At 36.5% G+C, this 19709-nt stretch overlaps 1 protein-coding gene across 7 annotated transcripts in view; it reads right to left on the minus strand.

Annotated features, from left to right (window-relative positions):
- The window catches only part of MTA1 (metastasis associated 1), a 285890-nt gene that overhangs the window by 119660 nt on the left and 146521 nt on the right, over positions 1 to 19709 (minus strand). For 4 of the 7 annotated variants that reach the window (XM_036749080.1, XM_036749076.1, XM_036749075.1 and 1 more), the window contains exons 4-8: positions 10157 to 10207; positions 8390 to 8516; positions 8206 to 8269; positions 5802 to 5919; positions 2101 to 2203 (exon numbers count right to left, since the gene is read on the minus strand). In XM_036749080.1, the coding sequence (XP_036604975.1) occupies positions 2101 to 2203; positions 5802 to 5919; positions 8206 to 8269; positions 8390 to 8516; positions 10157 to 10207 (463 nt within the window). The remainder of the gene's footprint in view (positions 1 to 2100; positions 2204 to 5801; positions 5920 to 8205; positions 8270 to 8389; positions 8517 to 10156; positions 10208 to 19709) is intronic. The other 3 variants (XM_036749079.1, XM_036749078.1, XM_036749077.1) reach the window with 1 other exon arrangement.

Raw genomic sequence — 19709 nt, forward strand, 5'->3', positions numbered from 1 at the left:
GTTTTTGTAGGAACCTGGAGGGGAGCTCATACAAGTCCCTGCTTTCCAGACGCCATCTTGGCCGCTAAAGATTAAAGTTATAGGTAATGGAAGATGAGGAGCTTTATGACTCCCAGGTGTACACTAAAGAGCTCAATATAATGAACTGGGAAGCTAAGATGTATATACTCAAATCTTGGTATGGGATAAAGCTTTAAAAAAAAGTGGTTAGTACTTCACAGAAACTCCACTAATCATGTTTATTAGTTTCTCTGCTGAGCACAGGAAGGTTTAAGGACTAGCAGTAAGGGAGACCTAAGATCAAATCCTGCCTGATTATTATAATATCTGTGTTTGTGCCCAAGTCATTTCACCTTCCTGAGCCTCAGTTTTCTCATCTATAACATGAAAAGATGGACTAGAACACCTTTTAGGTCCTTTCTAGCTCTAGATCTAAGATCTTCTGAAGTCAAACATAATGACATTAGAAAATGTGGATAATTTTTTCCTTCTCTTTGCTTATGTTTATGTCTCTAATTTTTCTTTCATCTTGTTGACACAGCTAACACAGCTAATATTACACCAAATAATAGCGGTAAAAGTAGACAACCCTATACTTATTGAAAAAGGTTCCAGGTTTCCATGGCAAATAATACTAGTTCTTAGTTTTAAATATATACTTTTGTTCACATTAAAGAAGTGCCTTAAGAGTTTTTAATAAAAATGTGCTATATTTCATTGGAAGTTTTTTCTGCAACTATTAATACAATGATATAGTCTTGTTACATTAGTATGTCATAAGAAGCAATGAATGAGAAGCTCAAAGTAGCAGGGGAAGACCTGTATGAATTGGATGCCAAATTTCTAGCAGAACACACACACAACTTCCATAGAACAATGAAATGTTAAAACAACAATGAAAGGCACTTAAACTCTAATTACTTAGAATAAGCAATCTTGACCCTAAAGAAAGATGATGAAACAAGCTTCCCTCTTCTCAAAAGAGAATGACTATAGATGAGGAATGCTATAAATGCACATAATGCTATAAAATCGCATTAGTCAGATATAATCACTGTGATGATTTATGCTCGGAATGGTTTTGGTTAACTGTGTTTCGATGAAGGAGAAGAGGAGAAAATATTAAGAAAAAGGAATTTACATAAAACAAAAGCATCAATAAACAAACAACAACACAAAAGACTGTCCTCATTTTGACATTTAGGGTCTTCCACTACAGCTATACTAGCTATATCCAAGAAAGAACGTAGAGAGAAAAGAAGAAGTTGCTTGTCTTTCATGCTCAAAGAAGACCAAAATGACATCATGATAATACGGACAAGAGCGCCTTAGTGATAATTGCATAGTGCCTTATAAAGTGGCTACTACCTTTAGAAGCAAGATTTGAGATAAGGGCTATCACTATTTCTTATAGTTTAATGTTAAAGTTCCAGATCCTTCCTAATGCATCTTAAAAACAGGAGGTAACAGAAAAATGCCAAGATGTCCCTGAGCAATAAGCAAAGATTCAGAGAAAAGAAGAGATGACACATGTAGATTACCCTCAGTCTGTAGCATAAATCCACCGAGTAGCTGTTGAACCTCAGCCAAAACTGTATCATTATCTCCTTCAGTTGGCTGCAAGACCCCAAGCCAGCTTTGATAAAGGCATGTTAGACCTCAATTAACATCAAGATTGCAACCAAGAACATAGGAAAAAACATAAACCTGAGCTGTTAGTTTGCCTGACCACATACAAGCTATTTCCATCATGGGGCCAAGGGAGTAAAGTGGGGATAGCTAAGAAGCTGAGGACCTTTTCCTTGTACGTAGCAGTCATAAAAAGGCACTGAAGTCCAAGTCATCTGGGAAACACTAGGGCAAATAACATTCGATGTGGTGTAGCAATAAGAGTACTCCGACATAAGATTTGGATTTGAATCCTGCCTCTGTGTGTGACCCTGTCCACGTAGCTTAACCATTCTGAGCTTCCATCTCATCATTTGCAAAATCAAGAAACTGAGTTAAATAATATAAGATCCTTTCTAGTTTTAAAATCATCGATGGTTCCTCACAGCTTCTAACAGCCCCATGAGTCAACATGTCAAGAACTTTACATACCGTGCCACCACCAGAAACTGATCAATCTGCTTATCAATTAATGGATTATATGCTTCCCAAACTTTTGTTTCAAGTTTTGACTGGTCTCTTCCATCTTCCTCACCTAGAAAAGAGAACACATTCTTTTGGAAAAAAATAGATCCAGAGTTAAGTATTTACCATTTATTAGCTCAAAGAACTTCTTAGGATATCACAATGGTGTTCATATTCAGACAGATTAAGTTCTTAAGCTGAAATCCATGAACTTAAAAAAGGGGGTTTTTGATCACTGTATTATGATAAAATCTGTTTTCTTTGTAAATTCATGTGTATCATACATTTAAAAACATTATTCTGGAAGGCTTCTTTAGAGTGTCAAGGACGTCCATGACATAAAAAAAATTAAGAATGCCTGCTAATGTTATTTACAATTCTGTTAAATTATATTGAGATCTTTTTTAGATTAGAGGATGCACCTAATGCAATCTATTGTTAGGACAAACTTTGAATATAAAGATGTTACTAGGTTTCTAGGCAAGATTGCTAGATGACTCTTTATGTCACTGAAACTGAATAGGACCAAAGTAAACATCTTCCTACTTTCTCCTCTACTCACACATACAGGAAAAGAAAATCCCTTTTGAAATATTACCTTAAATAATATGGATGTATGTTTAATATGATTTTACATGTTTAATGGGTATCATATTGCTTGTCCTCTAAATGGGTGGGGGTAGGGGCTGGAGGGAGAAAATTAAGGAATTCGAAATTTAAAAATGAATTTAACAAAGGAAAAAAATTAAAAAGAGCAATTAAGAAATTTAAAAAAAAATAGTACCATAACAACCTAGACTGAACTCTAGTTATCCAGGGGACAACAGCTAAGTATTCTGTTAAAAGTTAATCCTATTTTCTCATAAGGACAAATGACTTAAACCTAGAATACTCCTTTCTCTTCCCTGAAATGAAAAAAACTGAGACACATAACTCTTCATCCAAAGGAGCAGTGAACTGATACAGTACACTTTCTACAGTACAATGCCTCAGTCAGGGAGATAGTGTAAAAATTATTATACTAATTTTACAGATAAAGGAACTAGTTTCCTAAATCAAGCCTGAAACATTACATCATGCTGCCAGCTTTCTATGGAAGTTAAAAGGGCTGCTAAGTCCACAATTGTTCTCTTTCCCATAACTCTACAAGGATGCATGTGGAATTATTTGGTTTTGGTCTAAAAAATATCAAGTCACATAAGCTGGGAGGAAGGGAGAGAACCATGAAAAATAATACACCAGAGTGGAAAGAGTGCTGGACTTGGATTCATCTTCCCTCTTTTACTCATTAGTTGTGTGTGACCATGGGCAAGTCTCTTAAATACTTCCCAGCCATCTCACTGGCCGCCTTGCTGTGCAGACCTGAACCAAGCCTTGCTTAGTGCCTGCTTATTGTTGTTAGCCTTGGTCAGTCACTACATCTAAGATCTGCTCCAGCCAAACATGTCAATTTATTCCCCTGGTCATATCATCATGCTCCTTAAGGTTTCAAGTATATCTCTTGCCCACAATCCTTACCCAGGAACCTCTATTTTCCTATTTAGGAATAGTGCACTTTCACCTGATGCAAAACCAAAGACTATTAACATTCTGGAACTATAATCAGATTAAATCTACCGTTTCTCCTAGAGAGAATATGCCAGTGAACTCTTCCATGGCTCCATTTACTGCCCTATAAGCTTCCAAATGAAAATATTCCTCTTAGGCTACCAACCCTACTCCTGAAAGGATAAGGAAGGAAATATTTTTTATCTTTGTATCTCTGAACCTAAAACAGTGCCTTACACATAGAGTAGAACTTAATGTTTATTGAACGAACAAGGAGCAATGAGGAAAGTGTTTTTTTAAAAGAGATTTCAAGGCAGCAGCAGAATTTTTTAACAATTAGAATTCCCCAAAGGTAGAACACGCTGCATCATAAGGTGCCCTTAATAAAGATGGGATGATCACTTGACACAGATATTTTAGAGAATACCAATTCCCGCTCAGTTACAGTTCCGCTACAAGTTCTTTTCTAACTTGAGATTCTTTTAACTTTTTTATTAATGGCATGACTATTGAGAAAAAGATGAGAAATCTAGGAACTCGCACAGTTCCCAAATCAGGAAGACTCATCATCATAAGTTCAAAATTGGCCTCAGACATCTATTAGTTGTGTGATCCTGAGCAAGTCCCTGAGCCCTACTTGCCTCAGTTTCCTCAACTGTAAAATGAGCTGGAGAAGGAAAAGGGCAAAACTACTCTAGTATCTTTGCCAAGAAAACCCCAAATTGGGGTCATGAAGAGCTGGACATAAAACAACTGTATAACAACTCTTCAGTTAGAAAGTTTTATTTTTGGTTAGAAAGCTTTTAGTTTTTTATTTTTAGTGAAAAGGTTTTATAACCGGATTCTCTCTGATCCTCAAACATCCAGTGTATGTAGCTTTGCACTAGCTGCCCCTGATACATGGAATGCGCTCTCTCCTCACATCAACCTCACAGAATTTCTCTCTTCTTTTAAAATGCAGCTTAAATACCATCTTCTATATGAAGCCTTTCATGATTCCTCAAACTTCCATCCAACTATTAGTGCCCTTCCTTCCAAATTATTCCATATTTATTCTTAGTCTTTTTATATTTATTTCATACATGCATATATATATATATATATATATATATATATTTATATTTATACACACACACACACACACACACAGAGATGGATAGATATAGATATACTTATTATGTCCCCCATTAGAATATAAGGAGAAGGAAAAAATTAATTCTTTGTATTTAATCCCCAGAATCTAGCATAATGGCTGGCACAGAACAGCTGCTTAAAAAATGCTTGTTGACTCTTGATGGAAGAGAAACTTAAGAAATCCTTTGCACAGGCTGTCCCTCCTAGAATGTACTCCTTTTTTACCTCTACCTTGATGAATCCCTGGATTTCTTTAAAATTCAGCCCAAACACCAACTCCTACGTATCAGACCTTCCCTGATCCCTTAGCTGCTAGTGCTACCCCTTGCAAAAAAAAAAAAAAAAAGATTTTGAATATATTTAATTTCTACTCATATTTGTATACATTGTCCGTCTGACAGAATTATCCTCCTTGATGGTAATGACTATTGCATGTCTTCTTTATTCCCAGTACCTAGTCTAGAACCTGGGACATAATCAATTACAACCCCTCCCTTCCTAATTCATCTCTTTTGTAAAGTGGATTTTTTCCTAAAAGGGTCTGCTTTGTTCACATAGATACCTGAGAGCTGGCCCACTAAATACTAGAAAGCCAGCTGGTAGGAAATGAAAAGAAGCAGACAGATGTTAGATAGGTTCCTGCTGAAAACTATATCCACAGGAACCCCACAGCAAAAAGCTCAGTCTTTTACAGCCACTCTGTATTTGTGGAGTCAAGATAGCTTTCAACCTCAAAGGATTCAATTTCTTAGAGACAACATCTTAGCAACTTTCTCTGTGTACAGGGGTATGAGGTTGAGGGAAAGAATGCTATCTGGTAAATATAAAGTTCAAATGGATTGTGCAAAAGAAGGTTTTCTTTTTGGGGAAAGGACTTGCTGCTTTCCTAACGCAATTTTAGTTCACTAGCTAGTGGTCCCACACCCACGACTTGCACTAGGGTGGCAACACGTTTCAGCAAGGCAATATAACATGCATAAGCTTACCCTCCTTTAGCAAATCTGTTATATCTGCTTGGTATCTGTTACCCACTCTAATTTCTCCTTTATCAGCCAGAAGAGTCTTCTGCTGTGGATCATAAACTAGAGAATAGAAGAAGAAATCCTAAAACACAAAGACATATAAAAACCAAAAAAAGGTTATCAAAGTTTTCATTTTTTAGATTAATTAATAAAAAAGGAAAAAAAAAAAGATACTGTGGCATAGTGAATAGATATCTAGCTGCAGTGTCAGGAAGACCTCAGTTCAAGTCCTGCCTCTGACACATATTTACTATACAACCCTATACAATTTACTTATGCAACTCTCGAAAATTAAGTTGCAGAATTGTAATTGATCTGCATTTGTAGAGTTACCTACACTGAAGAAACCACAGATTCATATTGAATAAACAAAACAAACCCAAAAAGCTACTACTAAGTAGTCTAGAAAATGTGGATATTTTATTAGTATCACTACTGAGAGTCGGCCCACTAAATACTGGAAAGCCAGGTAACAGATTGTTACTGCTACTGAAGCAATTTTAATGAAATTTAATTAGAGGAAGAAATGAATCATGTAAACCACCTTCAACATAACATGAAAGACCATATTAAATGTCCTCTATGGTCCTTTCCCATTCTATATATTGTAATTTTGTGATTCTGTTCAACAAAGATTAAGGAACTTCATGTCTGCCCAACAAGGTGCCACACTTGACATAAATTTCCTTTTTAAAAACTATCTTCAACCTTCTCTTTCTACGTAAACCTTCATCACCAAATGCCTTTCATAAACCTTATAAATGCCTAACTTCATAAACTCAAAACAATGCAGACCTGTTTCCACATGAAGAAAATGTGGAACAAAAGGTGAAGTACTTCTTTCTCAGTACCCTCTTAAAGCAGTATCAATCAGTCACTGTCTGGGTAGTAAGGGGAATGAAGAAGAGTTAGTTACTACCAATTCCACATCATACTTATTATGTTAAGATGTTAACATTTAGTGAGCACCCAGATGGGAAACAAAGTTTAGCATAAGGGAGAAAATATTAGTCTAGATATCAGAGAACCTGAAAAGAGGCTGAGTCAGCACAGATGGAGGTACTGATTGGAGATGTGGGGAAAGGGTGAACAGGCGAAAAGATGAACTAACTGGCTACCTCAGAAGCTGGGTATGAACTCTGATCACGACACTTTGCTAATGTGTACCTGTGGATTTTTCTAAGCACTTCTTTCTTTCCCAAGCACCTTCTTGTGTACATATTTTTTATCCCCCTCCTAAGTTAAGAGTTTTCTAAAACATTTCTACTTCTTTCTTCATTCCTTCAGTTTTATCAGAACATTTTAATAAACAACACAACCATATATGTGCCAGTAAATAGTGACTCTTTCCCAAAACTATTTCTTCTTTAAGTCGTGAATTGGCTCTAAATTTAGGGGAGGTAGCACCCACAGAGATCGTAAGAACTTCTATAAAAGGTTTGTTTGAACACAGCACTCCACACAACAAGAAAAGCGCTGTTTTCTCTTGTTCCTGCCAGGAGCCCTACAGGCACTCTGTAACAAGCCACCTGTTTTTAGGTTTCCCAACAGCAAGGACTCAGAACAAAGAAACCTAAGTTAAAGATCATTCTTTTCCAAATTCTGCAAATTACCAGCACATATTTATAGCTTGAAGACAAGCAGGTCCTTGCTAAGGAAAAACCAACTATAGCTATCAATAGATGTGAAACAGAGTTAACTTGAGGGGCTCTGGTTCACTTGCTATTTAATGTACAGAACCAAGGCCAGAAACATTTCAAGTTGGAAGAATAAGAACAAGTTTAAGTCGTATATCCTCAGACATTAAGGAAAACAAGAACTGCTGAAAATTCACCGAAATTAAAGTTCATAATTCACATACAGGCCTGGATTTCAAGGAAATAAGACTACATATAAAAATTTCTGTTCCAACTAAGATTCCGAATGTTGAATACTGACACATTTTTGAAGATAATTTTGCTTGGATCAACATGTTGTGAGGCTACTGAGTTAAGAGATAGTCCTGGGAAAATATTTGCTTAGTATAAACCAAAATTAAGGTCTCAAATTAAATGGATGCCTTTCTTGTCAATCAAATGCTTCATTTGTGTACATGGGATCCAGAGCAATAACAACTCTTTTCATCTGCCAAACACATAAAATGTTGTCTATAGACTACTCCTGGGGCTGAGACTCATGGTGACACTGTAGGATTTCCCCAAGAGTCAGAGCCACTCAAGACAGAAAATAGTGCTTTCTCTACCTATCACTTCATGCTCAGTTATGCACTGTCATCTTGGCCATTTCTCAGTGAACTTGAAGGTCTACATAACAGAATATTTCAATCTTTTTGAAGGCCCTATTAGAAGGGACAAGGACAGAGTCATACCTCCCGCTCCAGGTATGATTTCAGGGACTCCGTCTCATTGAGAAGAGTGACACTACATTTGCCTCTAAAAAAGAAAAGAAATAGTATTTGAGGAAAAGAAATATGACTGTACAGCAAGAATGGTGTAACTGATTTTGGTAAAGAAAAAAAAATTAACTCTATTTTGAATTCCTATAGTCATTACCTGATATGCGTGGCAGGTAGAGACTCCAACTGCCGGGACAAGAAGAGTTCTCGGTGTCTCAGTTGATGCTTAAGTTTCTCTGGCAAATCTACCATTTCTGGATTTTCCATTTCTTCTTCCATTTCCCCTGAAGGAAAGAATTTAAGATCACTAAGATATTACTGTCAGGTCCCTTCTGACCAATCAGAAGGCACAAGAAATGACTCATCTAAACAAATATCACAGGATTGAATCACAGCCTCCCACACTTATTATCTCACCTAGCCCCATATATAACTCTCTGAGTAAGAGGAAAAGCCCAAAATTTCCGTATTCCAGGGTTAAAAATTACAAGCAGAAAACCATGACATATTAGCTGGAGACACATGAAAATGGTGCTCAAGGAAAAAGCAAATTGTTAAAAGCAAACAAAACTACCATGATGACCATAGCAGTAGCAGAATCCATCAAGAGTCAGAAGTAGAAGATGATAACTTGGCATTCTTTTTACCTAAAGAGGTCACTGGTGCCTTCCTCACATTCTTCTCCCCTTTTTTTCCAGACATATTTAATGAATTCTTGCCCTCACAGGTAATTACACATCTCCACCAATGTACTGAGAGAACAGATCTGAGCATACTATAAAAGCACTGATGGGCCTGTCAACACAGACAGAGGTCAGGAGTCAGGCAAGACTGTGGCAAAGAAAAACAATCTAAGTCCGTGGAGCTCCTGAATTGCTTAATTAGATTAACACTCAGAACGAAGGAATCACCAGGGCCACATGTGAGGGATATCAAGAATGAACTGTGGCCCTAAAACTAGCAGGTGAGAAAGAAGGCAACAGAAATCAAATACCTAAAAAAGCCCTAATAGTAAAATCTTAGAGATTAGAATCAAATCAACCATGGATACTGAAAGAAGTCACAAACTTCCCAAAACAAGTTTTATCCTGACAGCCATCTGGATTAAAGACCTGACACATCAGATGAGGTCAAAGACAGAGCAGCAACTCTGAGGACCGGGGGGTGAGGTGGAGCCAGAAAGAAAGCAGCATGGAGAGGAACCCAAATTATACAGACAGCAGCCAACAAATCCATTACAACATGAAGTGCTATAATGGATAAAATGTACCAAAGGGGAAAACAGAAGAATTTTGGGCAAGTAGAGGCTAGAAAATCTTCCTGACTCCACTTTTTCTTACTTGAACTTGAAAAACAAACATCCCACCTATATAAGTAAAGCTCTAACCCTGAACAGAACGTTGACAGCTAGCCCCGAGTGGTTCCTAAAGAACAGCAAACCAGAAACTAAGCAGAAGCCTTTCGTAACTCATGTTCTCCAACTACCCTGCAGACAAGAATGATAATCTGGTAGTAAAGAGACTTTTTCAAAAGAAAATCCAGCCAAAGGCCTAACTAGCTCTGGCTCATCTTCTTTCCTAAAATACACAGTTGTTACTTTACTACCCATTTAAGGCTGCGAATATTAGGCTTCAGAGAGCAATAAGGAAAGGACCTATGTTTTCTTTATACCTAGTCCCTTCCTCCCTAGCTCTACCTGCAGTCAAAGATAAAAGGAAGCAGCATGCAAGCTGGCTGTTTATTTTTTTTTAAAGCAATCTCTTATTCTTACCAGGAAATAATTCTGCTTCTTTTGGTGTATTTTACTCTATATATTCTTCTCCTTTCCCCCTCCCCTTCCCAGGGACAAATATTAATAACATCCAAGCTAAGTGAAATTAAACAGAAAAAGAATTGCCTCACAAAGAAAAATCTCTTTTCTTACCTTCCTCGTCGTTTTCTCCCCCTGGTCCGGTTTTATAGTAGACTGACAATGCTATATAACAGACAAACACCACCCATTATGGCAGAGGTTAAAGAGAAAGCTTGTTATGTACATTTGATTTTTGTTGTGTGCATCTAATAACACTGTCTACCTTTTTGAAATACACCCAGAAGAAACCTATACCAGCAGCCTAAGCTGAGCCTTAAGTAACACCAAGAAAAGATATCCGTGACTTTGGTATGCCAAAGGTACAGTGGATAACTAAGGGGAAAAAACAGTAGTTGAAAGGTAAGGTGTATGACAAGGGTCACACCTAGTATTTGTAGATATGAGACACCCTCCAAGATCTTTTCCAATTCTGAGATTCAGTAATTCACCTAGGTGGAGCTATAGTTGGACTTGGATCAAATTCTGCTTCAGATACTTACTAGTTTTGACACCTTGGACAAGACACTTAGCCTGCCTCTCCCTTAGCTGCCTCATCTATAAAATGGGGATAAAAATAACACCCATCTCCCAGGGTTGCTGTGAGGATCAAATGGAATGATATTCATGAAGCACTTTGCAAGCCTTAAAGTTTCTATATAAATGCTAGCTATTGTGATTACTGTTGTTATTATAGAAACCCAAATAAGAAACACAGGCAGGAAACTCCACTATGTCACAGTAGCTATTTGGCAATTTCCTTAGCCAAAAAGGAGAAATCCTAACCAAAGTGTTGGAAAATGAAACAAATTGTGGGGCAATGGTCTATTTAATCAGTGACATAGAGGATGCATGGGACATAAGTTATGATTAAGAATGAGTCAAAAACCGTAGCAGCGTATGCCCAAAGAGGCTAAACAGTAAGAATCCAGTCAAATTTAGGCAAATATAGCCAAGGATTGTGCTGGAAAAAACCCTCTGCCAACTGGGAAAGGGTGTTCATCAGAACCCTGTGCACCAAAATGCACTGAAGTAGACAGGAATGAATGTTTTTGCTGCGATTAACTTTACTAGATGCTTCCTGCCTTGACAGTGGATCTTCAAAGGGCTTGTTAAAGAGCAGAAAGGGCAAGCTTCTCATTTCAGAGAAGAAAAGTAATTTTATTAAATAGGCACCAAATAAAATCAAATAAATTTTATCAATTTTTTATTAAAAATTATGAAAAACATAATAAAGAAGTAGCAAATTAGACTTTTTTATTCCTGTCACCATAGGCAAACCAAATGCTAGTCAATCCTCAGTTGTTTCTCACAGGATATCATCCTTGGTTTCTAAAGGTTCCCCAGAGAATGCAAGTATCACAGTTTCCTGTGAGTTAAGAAAACTCACCAACTACACATATGAACCTTCTGTAACACCACCATTCTTTTGGAGAGAGAGGCAGGGAGGGAAAAGGCAGAGAGACACTATAAAGAGAGGTGATACTCTGACAGTAATAAAATTAGAGACTAATAGGGATGTGGTTCAAAAGAGAAATTTCTATAAACAAAGTTAGGATATGGTCCCCTTAAGGAAGCCAAGAACTCCCTCCAAAAGTTACCACTACAGAAAAAGCTAAAACCATTAAATAATCAAATCTTGTGTGTTGAAAAGGATGCCAAGAACTAAGATATTTAGGGAAAAAATGAAGAATTTTTTAAAAAACCTTTTTTTTAAGAATAGTGATGGAATCAGAAGGAAACTATCTATTTCCTTGCTTAGTTTAATTTCTCCTGAAATGAAAAGGTTGTTTAAACCATGGCATTCAATATAGGGTGGACTCTTGGTTATCAAACATTTAAGTCTTCATTTCAGCAGTTTTCAAGACCCTGTGGCAGGAAACACAAAAGCTGGATAAAATGCAGACTTTGCCCTCAATTCCTTATAATTTTTATTTCCCCATTCCTGGTGCTATTTTCTAGCTGCCAAGCAGAAATGACAGCAACATCAATTTGCAATAATAAAAACTATGAAAGGTTTGGGAAACAAACTAGCAAATATGTGACCTGTATAAAAACTGAAAATCCATAATCGAAATAAATTAAAACCTAAATGATTAGTAGGATTTTCAGCATTCATGGACAGCCTGATTAATATAGTAAAAATGATGACACTTCCCAAATTAATATCTCTTTAATACAAAACTAATCAGAATATCAAGGAGTTTCTTTGCAGACCAGGATAAAATCATAATGAAATTTATGTGGAAAAAGAGGTAAGAATATCAGCCCTTCCTATCTCCCCTCTTCTCCCTCTGAAAAAAAGTCAATAAAAGTGATCTTGATTCCAAGACTTAAATACATTATAAAATAGTTATAAGACTACTATTAGTACTAGTGGGCAAAAATAAATCAACAGGTCAATGGAATAGGACCAAGATGCCTGACCATTCAACCAAACATATAATCACAATATTAGTGTTTCAAAAATAGTTAACACTTTAGGTTTTGCAAAGAGTTTTATACATATCACTACATTTTCTCCTCACAACAATATTGTGAATTAACACTAAAGGTATAATTATCCCATTTTTACAGATATGTAAACTAGAGCTTAGAGAGTTTAAGTGACTTGCCAATAATCACAAAGTTGGCTAGTTTTAATCAATAAATGTTAAAATAATGTTAACAAATGTTGGTTCCATTACAAAATGTTGCAGTTCAAATGTGGCATTTGAACTAAGGTGTCTGCCAAGCCTTGGGAAGCCACCCTTTCCATGATAACGATAAAAAGAAAATTTGGAAAAGGAATTAAGCAACCATACTGGGGGAAACTGGTTACAAATTAAGTGGAAATATATTTGGATTCACATTTCACACTACAAATATGACTGTGTTCCAGATGTATGATATGGTTTGAACATAACATTAATTTTCAATTTGTATATGCTTTCATGATTTAACTCTGATCCATACAATCCAGGTTAAAATCTCACACAGTGGCCATGTATGAAACTTCACAAATTCCTACATAAAAGTTTCAAGAATTCCCTGGCTTCCTCATCTTTTTAAAGCTGCTACAGGCTCTGTTCCCTTTCTGAAATATCATGTTAACCACAACATTTATTACTTTATGACCTAGGACAAAGTATGTAATCTCCCTGGACCTCAGATTCCATCTGTAAAATGCAGAAGTAGGATAAGAGGTTATTTGGGGTCTCCTTCAGCTAAAATCACAAGAGGTCTCCTACTGAAACTACCTTGGCCAGAAACAGCTAAAATTCTGTTTCATAACCCTTCTTCCCCTCTGCTCTTCATATACTTCAACCCTCAGAATGAAGCAAAAAGTTTTTGCCAAGTAGATTCTTTCAAACACAAGTAGGTTAATGATATCCCTCAAAGTGATTTCAATTCACTTTCCCTCCAATCACCATCAGTTCCACAAAGTCCCCTTCAACCTCACGTTTTGTTTTTTTTTTTACTTCAATGGCCTTCAATGTACTTGGAGCATCATACCAGTTTCCAGGCAACTTGAGGCAAATACTAAGATTTCTACTAAAATATTGCTCGGCTGACCTCTGTGGAAAGCTAAGTGAACTTATTTGCTTAATTATTCTGAAACATTGCCTTGAGCTACATACAGCTGCAGAGAAAAAGTAAGCTTTTTCATTTCCTTCAACTAAGATATAAAAAAGAGACACAGCCTAAAATTCTGAAAGATCAGGGTTTAAAATCACCTTGAAAGACAACTCCAACCTAGTCTTTGGATGTTCCTTGATGTCTGATCCCTACCATCAAAAACAGGGAAAACAGGAGGAAACAGAATAAACTCCAGAGGCTGTGGTACAGTGACTGAAGTTATTACCTCAGGTCTATCTCAATCAAGTAGGATGGGAAGGAATATCAGCCAGCTTCATGGCAGATATGTGGAAGAGTGGATCTGGATCACCAAATTTGGAGTCAGGAAGACCTGACCTCAGTTCTTGCCTCAGACAGTACCTATGTAGCACTGGACAAGTCATTAACCCTCTCAGCTTTAACTTCTCATCTGTAAAATGTGGGTAATAATAGCACCTATCTCAGAGGTTTCATATAAAGACACAAAAAGTAGCTATTACAAATCTTACCGTGGGATATGAGGTACATGTTGTGGCTGGAGAGGATATTGAATCAAAAGTATTTCTTGGTAGAAGGAATTTTAAAAGTAAATAGCCTCTGGGCTAGGAAATGTTGAAGCACAGAATATGAATGCGGGCACCAAATAACTGTCTAAGGTTATCAAGATGCAGCACAACATCTGCTTCAGGTCCATGGTAGTTTTATTTACACATAAAAAACTCTCAATCTTCCAAATAATAACAAATACTATGAATTAAGTATGTACCAAGCACTAAGTACTGAGAATATTTCCCTATTTGATTATAAGTTCCTTGAGAGTAGAAACATATTTGTATCCCTAGCACTTGGCACAGTGCCTGTCAAAGAGTAGCTGACATAGAGCTTAGTAAATATTCATTGACTCTCTGACTGATAGATTATGCTGGGGAACAATAAGCATAAGGGAATGGCGACTAAATATGGACACTTAGGTCCATACAATTACAAAGATGGTGACTAGGATTATAGGGGAATAAAATGAGTCAGCCCTTATAGGAAAAATGACAGTGCTGATTTGATCATGGTTCCAGAATTAGACAATAGGTTTGTAGAGACTATGGATGGGGATTTGGGTGTGAAGGGAGCATGGCTGGGAGCTACCTGAAATAGTGGGCCAGGTGACTTAGTCAAAGTGCAGTCACCAAGATTAAGGATAAAAGTTCTAGAAATGAAAAAGTTAAAGCACTAAGGTATATCCTTTTGTCCCCAAGATTGGAAATCAAGAAAACAGGAGGGGAGAAGAGGGCAAAATAGCAGGAAGAATAATAACAAGTACCTCCTCCAAAGAGAAATAGGCAGAAAATGCACCAGAGGGGGCAGAGCCAAGATGGCAGAGTAGAAGCAGGGATGTGCTTGAGCTCCCCACTCAAACCCTTCAAAATACTTGTAAAAATATGACTGTAAATAAATTCTTGAGCAGCAGAAGCCACAAAATGACAGGGTGAAACAGATTTCCAGCCCAAGACAATCTAGAAGGCCGAAAGGGTCTATTGTAGGAGTTGCAAACATCATCAGACAAAGCCAAAAGAAACTTCAAAATATTAAAAGGCATAAAGAAATCACACTATGCTGAAAGCAATCACAGACAACAAATATTAATAGTAAATTGATATACTGCAAATGCCTTAGCATATAAATTCATAAAGGAAAAATTAAGTGTACTACAAGACAAAAACAAATGGTAAATATATGCTTTATAGACCATAAACTAAAAATAGTAACCAATTCAGAGAAGATAAACAAAGCATGCAAACTCAAATGGATAGCTGACAGTGAAATTCTAAATAATGAGGTTAAAGGAGAAACCATAGAAAAAATAATTATGCATAAGAAAATTATAAGAGAATTATTAGACTGCCTTAAAAATATGAACAAAGGGCCTGTATATTATATTTTAAAAGACCTCTTAGAACCAGAAGGCAAGGTAGAAAAAAAAATCTACCAGTCAACTCCTGAAACCCCAAAACTCTGAGGAACATTGTAGTCAAAATCCAGAGTTTCTAGGTCAAAACAAATAAAATACAATAAGCAGACAGAAAGAAAGAATTCAAATACCAAGTTAGGATCACATGTAATTTGCCTCAGTTCCCCTACTTGTTAAATGGGAGAACAATAGCACATAACTCCCAGGGTGATAGTGAGGATGAAATGAGATAATAATTGTAAAAGACTTAGTACATTGCTTAGCATACAGTAGGTACTATATAAATGGAATTATCATTATTATTAGCATTATATCATTATTATTATTTAGCAGCCACCACTATAGAAGTGGAGAGTTTGGAACAAAATATTCCAGAAATTCTAGAAGGAAAAAAAAAACTTTTAATGAAAAAGAAGACATTCAAGCATTTTTGATGAAAAGAGCAGACCTACTGAGAAACTTTGAAATCAAACAAAGAAGTTAAGGTGAACATGAATGAACAATCATAATAGACTAAACAAGGATAAACTGTATATATTCTAATACAGGGAAATGATACATGTTTCTCCTTAGAACTCTATCATCACCAGGGGAAAGAGAGTAATTCTAATTTAACAGAAAGCGTGAGAATGGTTCTGTTAAGTCTTGATAATCTTAAAAGGAGAAATAGAGGAATGGGGATAGTGCACAGAAGGAAAAGGAAGGTGAAGGAAAATTATCTCACACAGAAATAGGATAAAGATGACAGTATAACTGGGTCCCAAAAGGATGGTGTCAAGATTGCTAAAGCTTTGAATGAACTCAGGCCAGATAGGAATTGTAAAGAAAAATGCCAACTACCACAAACACAACCACAACAACAGGGAGAAGACTAATGCATAGGGTGTACAGAACAATAATAATGGACAACAGAAAAAAAATCTGCATTATTCAAATCTAATTTTACTATTTCTGGTTTTACTTCTGTTTTCTCTGACAAGAAGAATAATCTTTGTGCTGCAGAGGATAGAAAAAAAATGACTAATAAAAAATTCAAACAGAGCATACATACCTGCCTTTAGTAAATTCAAGTGACAAGGTCCAGACAACCTATTTTCTAGGTCGCTCAAAGCACTGAAGTTCACAGAGGTTATGATTACTAAGTACCATCTGTAATTTCTGAAAGATCATGAAATATAGAAGAGGTAGTACAAGGACTAAGAAGGACAAGTGTGGTCCTGATTTTTCAAAAGGGAAGAAGAGTGGAATCTACAAAAACAAGAGAGTATTTTACTTCAATTACTGCAATATATTGTTAAAGGGATGGTTAATGAGCAAGTACGCAAGGAAGCAATAGATTCAAAGAACCAGAAAGGCTTCTTCGAGAATAGGTTGTGCCAGATTAACTATTTTTTTGATGGGGTTAATAGCTGGTAGATGAAGGGTATGCTACCGTACCTATAGAACTTGGCTCTGAGGCTGGCACATAACATTCCCTTAGTAAATGCTTGTTGATTTGATACATTTTGCCTTAATTTTAGGAGAAAAATTGATTTTTAAAATTTATTATTTTAATTCAAAACAAAAAAAAACAGATAAGTTTGCATATACATAGTGGAGGAGAAAAAGAGGATTGTATACAAAATGTCAGGTCTCTATAATATGGTTTTCTTATAAAAACATAGTAAGATCTACTCGCATATTCCAAATTGTCCCTTTCTGGCCTTCTTTCTGATCTTCCTTCTGTTTTTTTTTTCTCCATTAAAAAAAAAAAGATGCCTCATGACATAATTTCTTTCCTTTGTTTTTGTTCTTTATTTTTCCCTTCAACTATGTGTTTGTCTCTATCATTTGCAATCTTGTACAATTTTACAAGTGTGAGATGAAAATTCAGGTGTGCTAATCTAATTTCTCTAATTATTAGTAATTTGGAGCATTTCATATGTTTCTTGATAATCTGATTTTCTTCCTTTGAAAATTGCCCATTAATATCAATTGACAATTTTTTCCGGGGGGGGGGGGGGGGAGGGGGCGCAGCAGTGCATGCAGGTCCCGTTATAAATTTGAATCTCTTTGAATACATTTTGGCCATGAGTCCTTTATCAGATAAATTTTCTATGTAGCCTTTTCCAATTATTTGTTTTCCTTCTAATTTTAATGGCATTTGTTTTTTGCATAAAAATAATTTTACGTAATAAAAATTGTCCATTGGGAAAAAAATGAAAATTATCTCACATAATTGGGATGTACAAGTAGAAGTCTATACAAAGAGGAAGCGGACAGGAGAATAGCTGACACTTAAACCTTATTCTCATATGAACTATTCAAAGTAGGAAAGAAAAAAAAACATACAGTTGGATATAGATATACATTTCACTCCAACAGGGATGCAAGAGGAAAAAGGTAGAGGGGAGAGGAGGGAATAAGAGGAAGTTAAGTCCTAAGCAAAACAAACTTTATGACTGTACAAAAATATTTATATCAGCTGTTTTGCCACAGCAAAGAACTAGAAAACAAGGGGGTACCCATCAATTGAAGAAAAAAATGGAATACTACTGTGCTGGAAAAAATTATGAAGAGGATAGTTTCAGAAAAACTTGCCATGATTTGTATGAACTGATGAAAAGCAAAATGAACAAAGCCATATATTCAAGACAGATAACTTTGAGCCAGATTCCAGAGGACTCATGATAAAACATAATATTCAACTCCTGACAGAGGTGAATACAGAATAAGATGCTGTTGATCTGTGATAGACAAGGAAAGTCTGCTGGGCCTGATGGCCAGGAAAGGAGTGATTTGATGTGCAAGTGGGATAGCATGCGTAGATTAGGAGAGATGGGAAGGAGGAAGTGAGAGTGAAGAAAGTCCTGGAACATTTAGCTAATTAATTGTATAATAGAGAAACCAGACCCTCCATTCCACACTACACCTGCTTAATCCTCTCCTACAAAGCTTCCTGTGTTCTCACTTTATGCTGGAGCCAGACCTTATTCCCTAAAAACAAAATGCTTTCTCAGTTCTTCTTCACATTTTTAAAAAGCCCCAGGTTCTTTGACCATTTAATGCTGGCTGATTTTATTGCTAACTCTGATCAGCCAGAGAGACCCTAACAGCTATAGAAAAAATTCATCAGTGCTAGAGAACCTGCATAGGGGATTTTAAATGCCCCTTGTTCCACCTGTACTTAGCTTTGGTTTCTGCCTCTAGCAGACTTTTCTTCTTTACCTAAAGTACCTATAAATCTTGGTAGAACTGAATAAGATACAGTTAATCAATCATTTATTAAATGTGTACTACTTGTCAGGCACTGAGCTAAGCACTGGAGATACAAAAGACAGGCTCTGCCCTGAAGGAGCTTACAATGTAAGGGGAGAGACAATATGTAAACAAATATATACAAATAAACTATATATAGGATAAATAGGAAATAATTACAAAAGAAAGGTATATTAGAATTTAGAGGATTTGCGAAGGGTTTGTAAAAGATGAAATTTTAGTTGGAACTTTAAAAGAAGCCAGGGGACATCAGTACACAGAGATGAGAAGGGAGAACATTCTAAGCATGGGGGACAGCAAAAGAAAATGACCAAAACTGAAGATTGGAGTGTCTTGTTCATGGAACAGAAAGGAGGTCAGTGTTACTGGATCAAAGAGTACCAAAGACTGGAAAGGGAGGAGGGGGCTAGGTTACATAAAACTTTAAATGCCAAACAAAGCATTTTGTATGTGATCTTGGGATGGCAACAGGGAGCCGGCAGAGTATACTGAATAGGGGAGTGACACAGTCAGAGCTGTACTTTAGGAAAATCACTTTAGTTGTTGAATAAAGGATGGACTGGAGTGGGGAGAGACGTAAGGCAGGCAGATCCACCAAGCAGTCTATTGCAATATTCCAGGTGTGAGGTGATGAGGCATTCATCAGTCCAGGTGCGAGGTGTTAATGCATGAATAATATGCTTTCAGAAAAATGCTGCGAAGGTGAAATTAACAGGCCTTGGAAACAAACTAGATGTGGAAGTGAGGTGAGAGGGAGATAGTGAAGAGTTGAGGATGAGTACTAGGTTTTGAGGCTGAGAAGTCATGAAG

Source organism: Trichosurus vulpecula, chromosome 3 (assembly GCF_011100635.1).
Source record: "Trichosurus vulpecula isolate mTriVul1 chromosome 3, mTriVul1.pri, whole genome shotgun sequence".
NCBI classification, from domain to species: Eukaryota; Metazoa; Chordata; class Mammalia; order Diprotodontia; family Phalangeridae; genus Trichosurus; species Trichosurus vulpecula.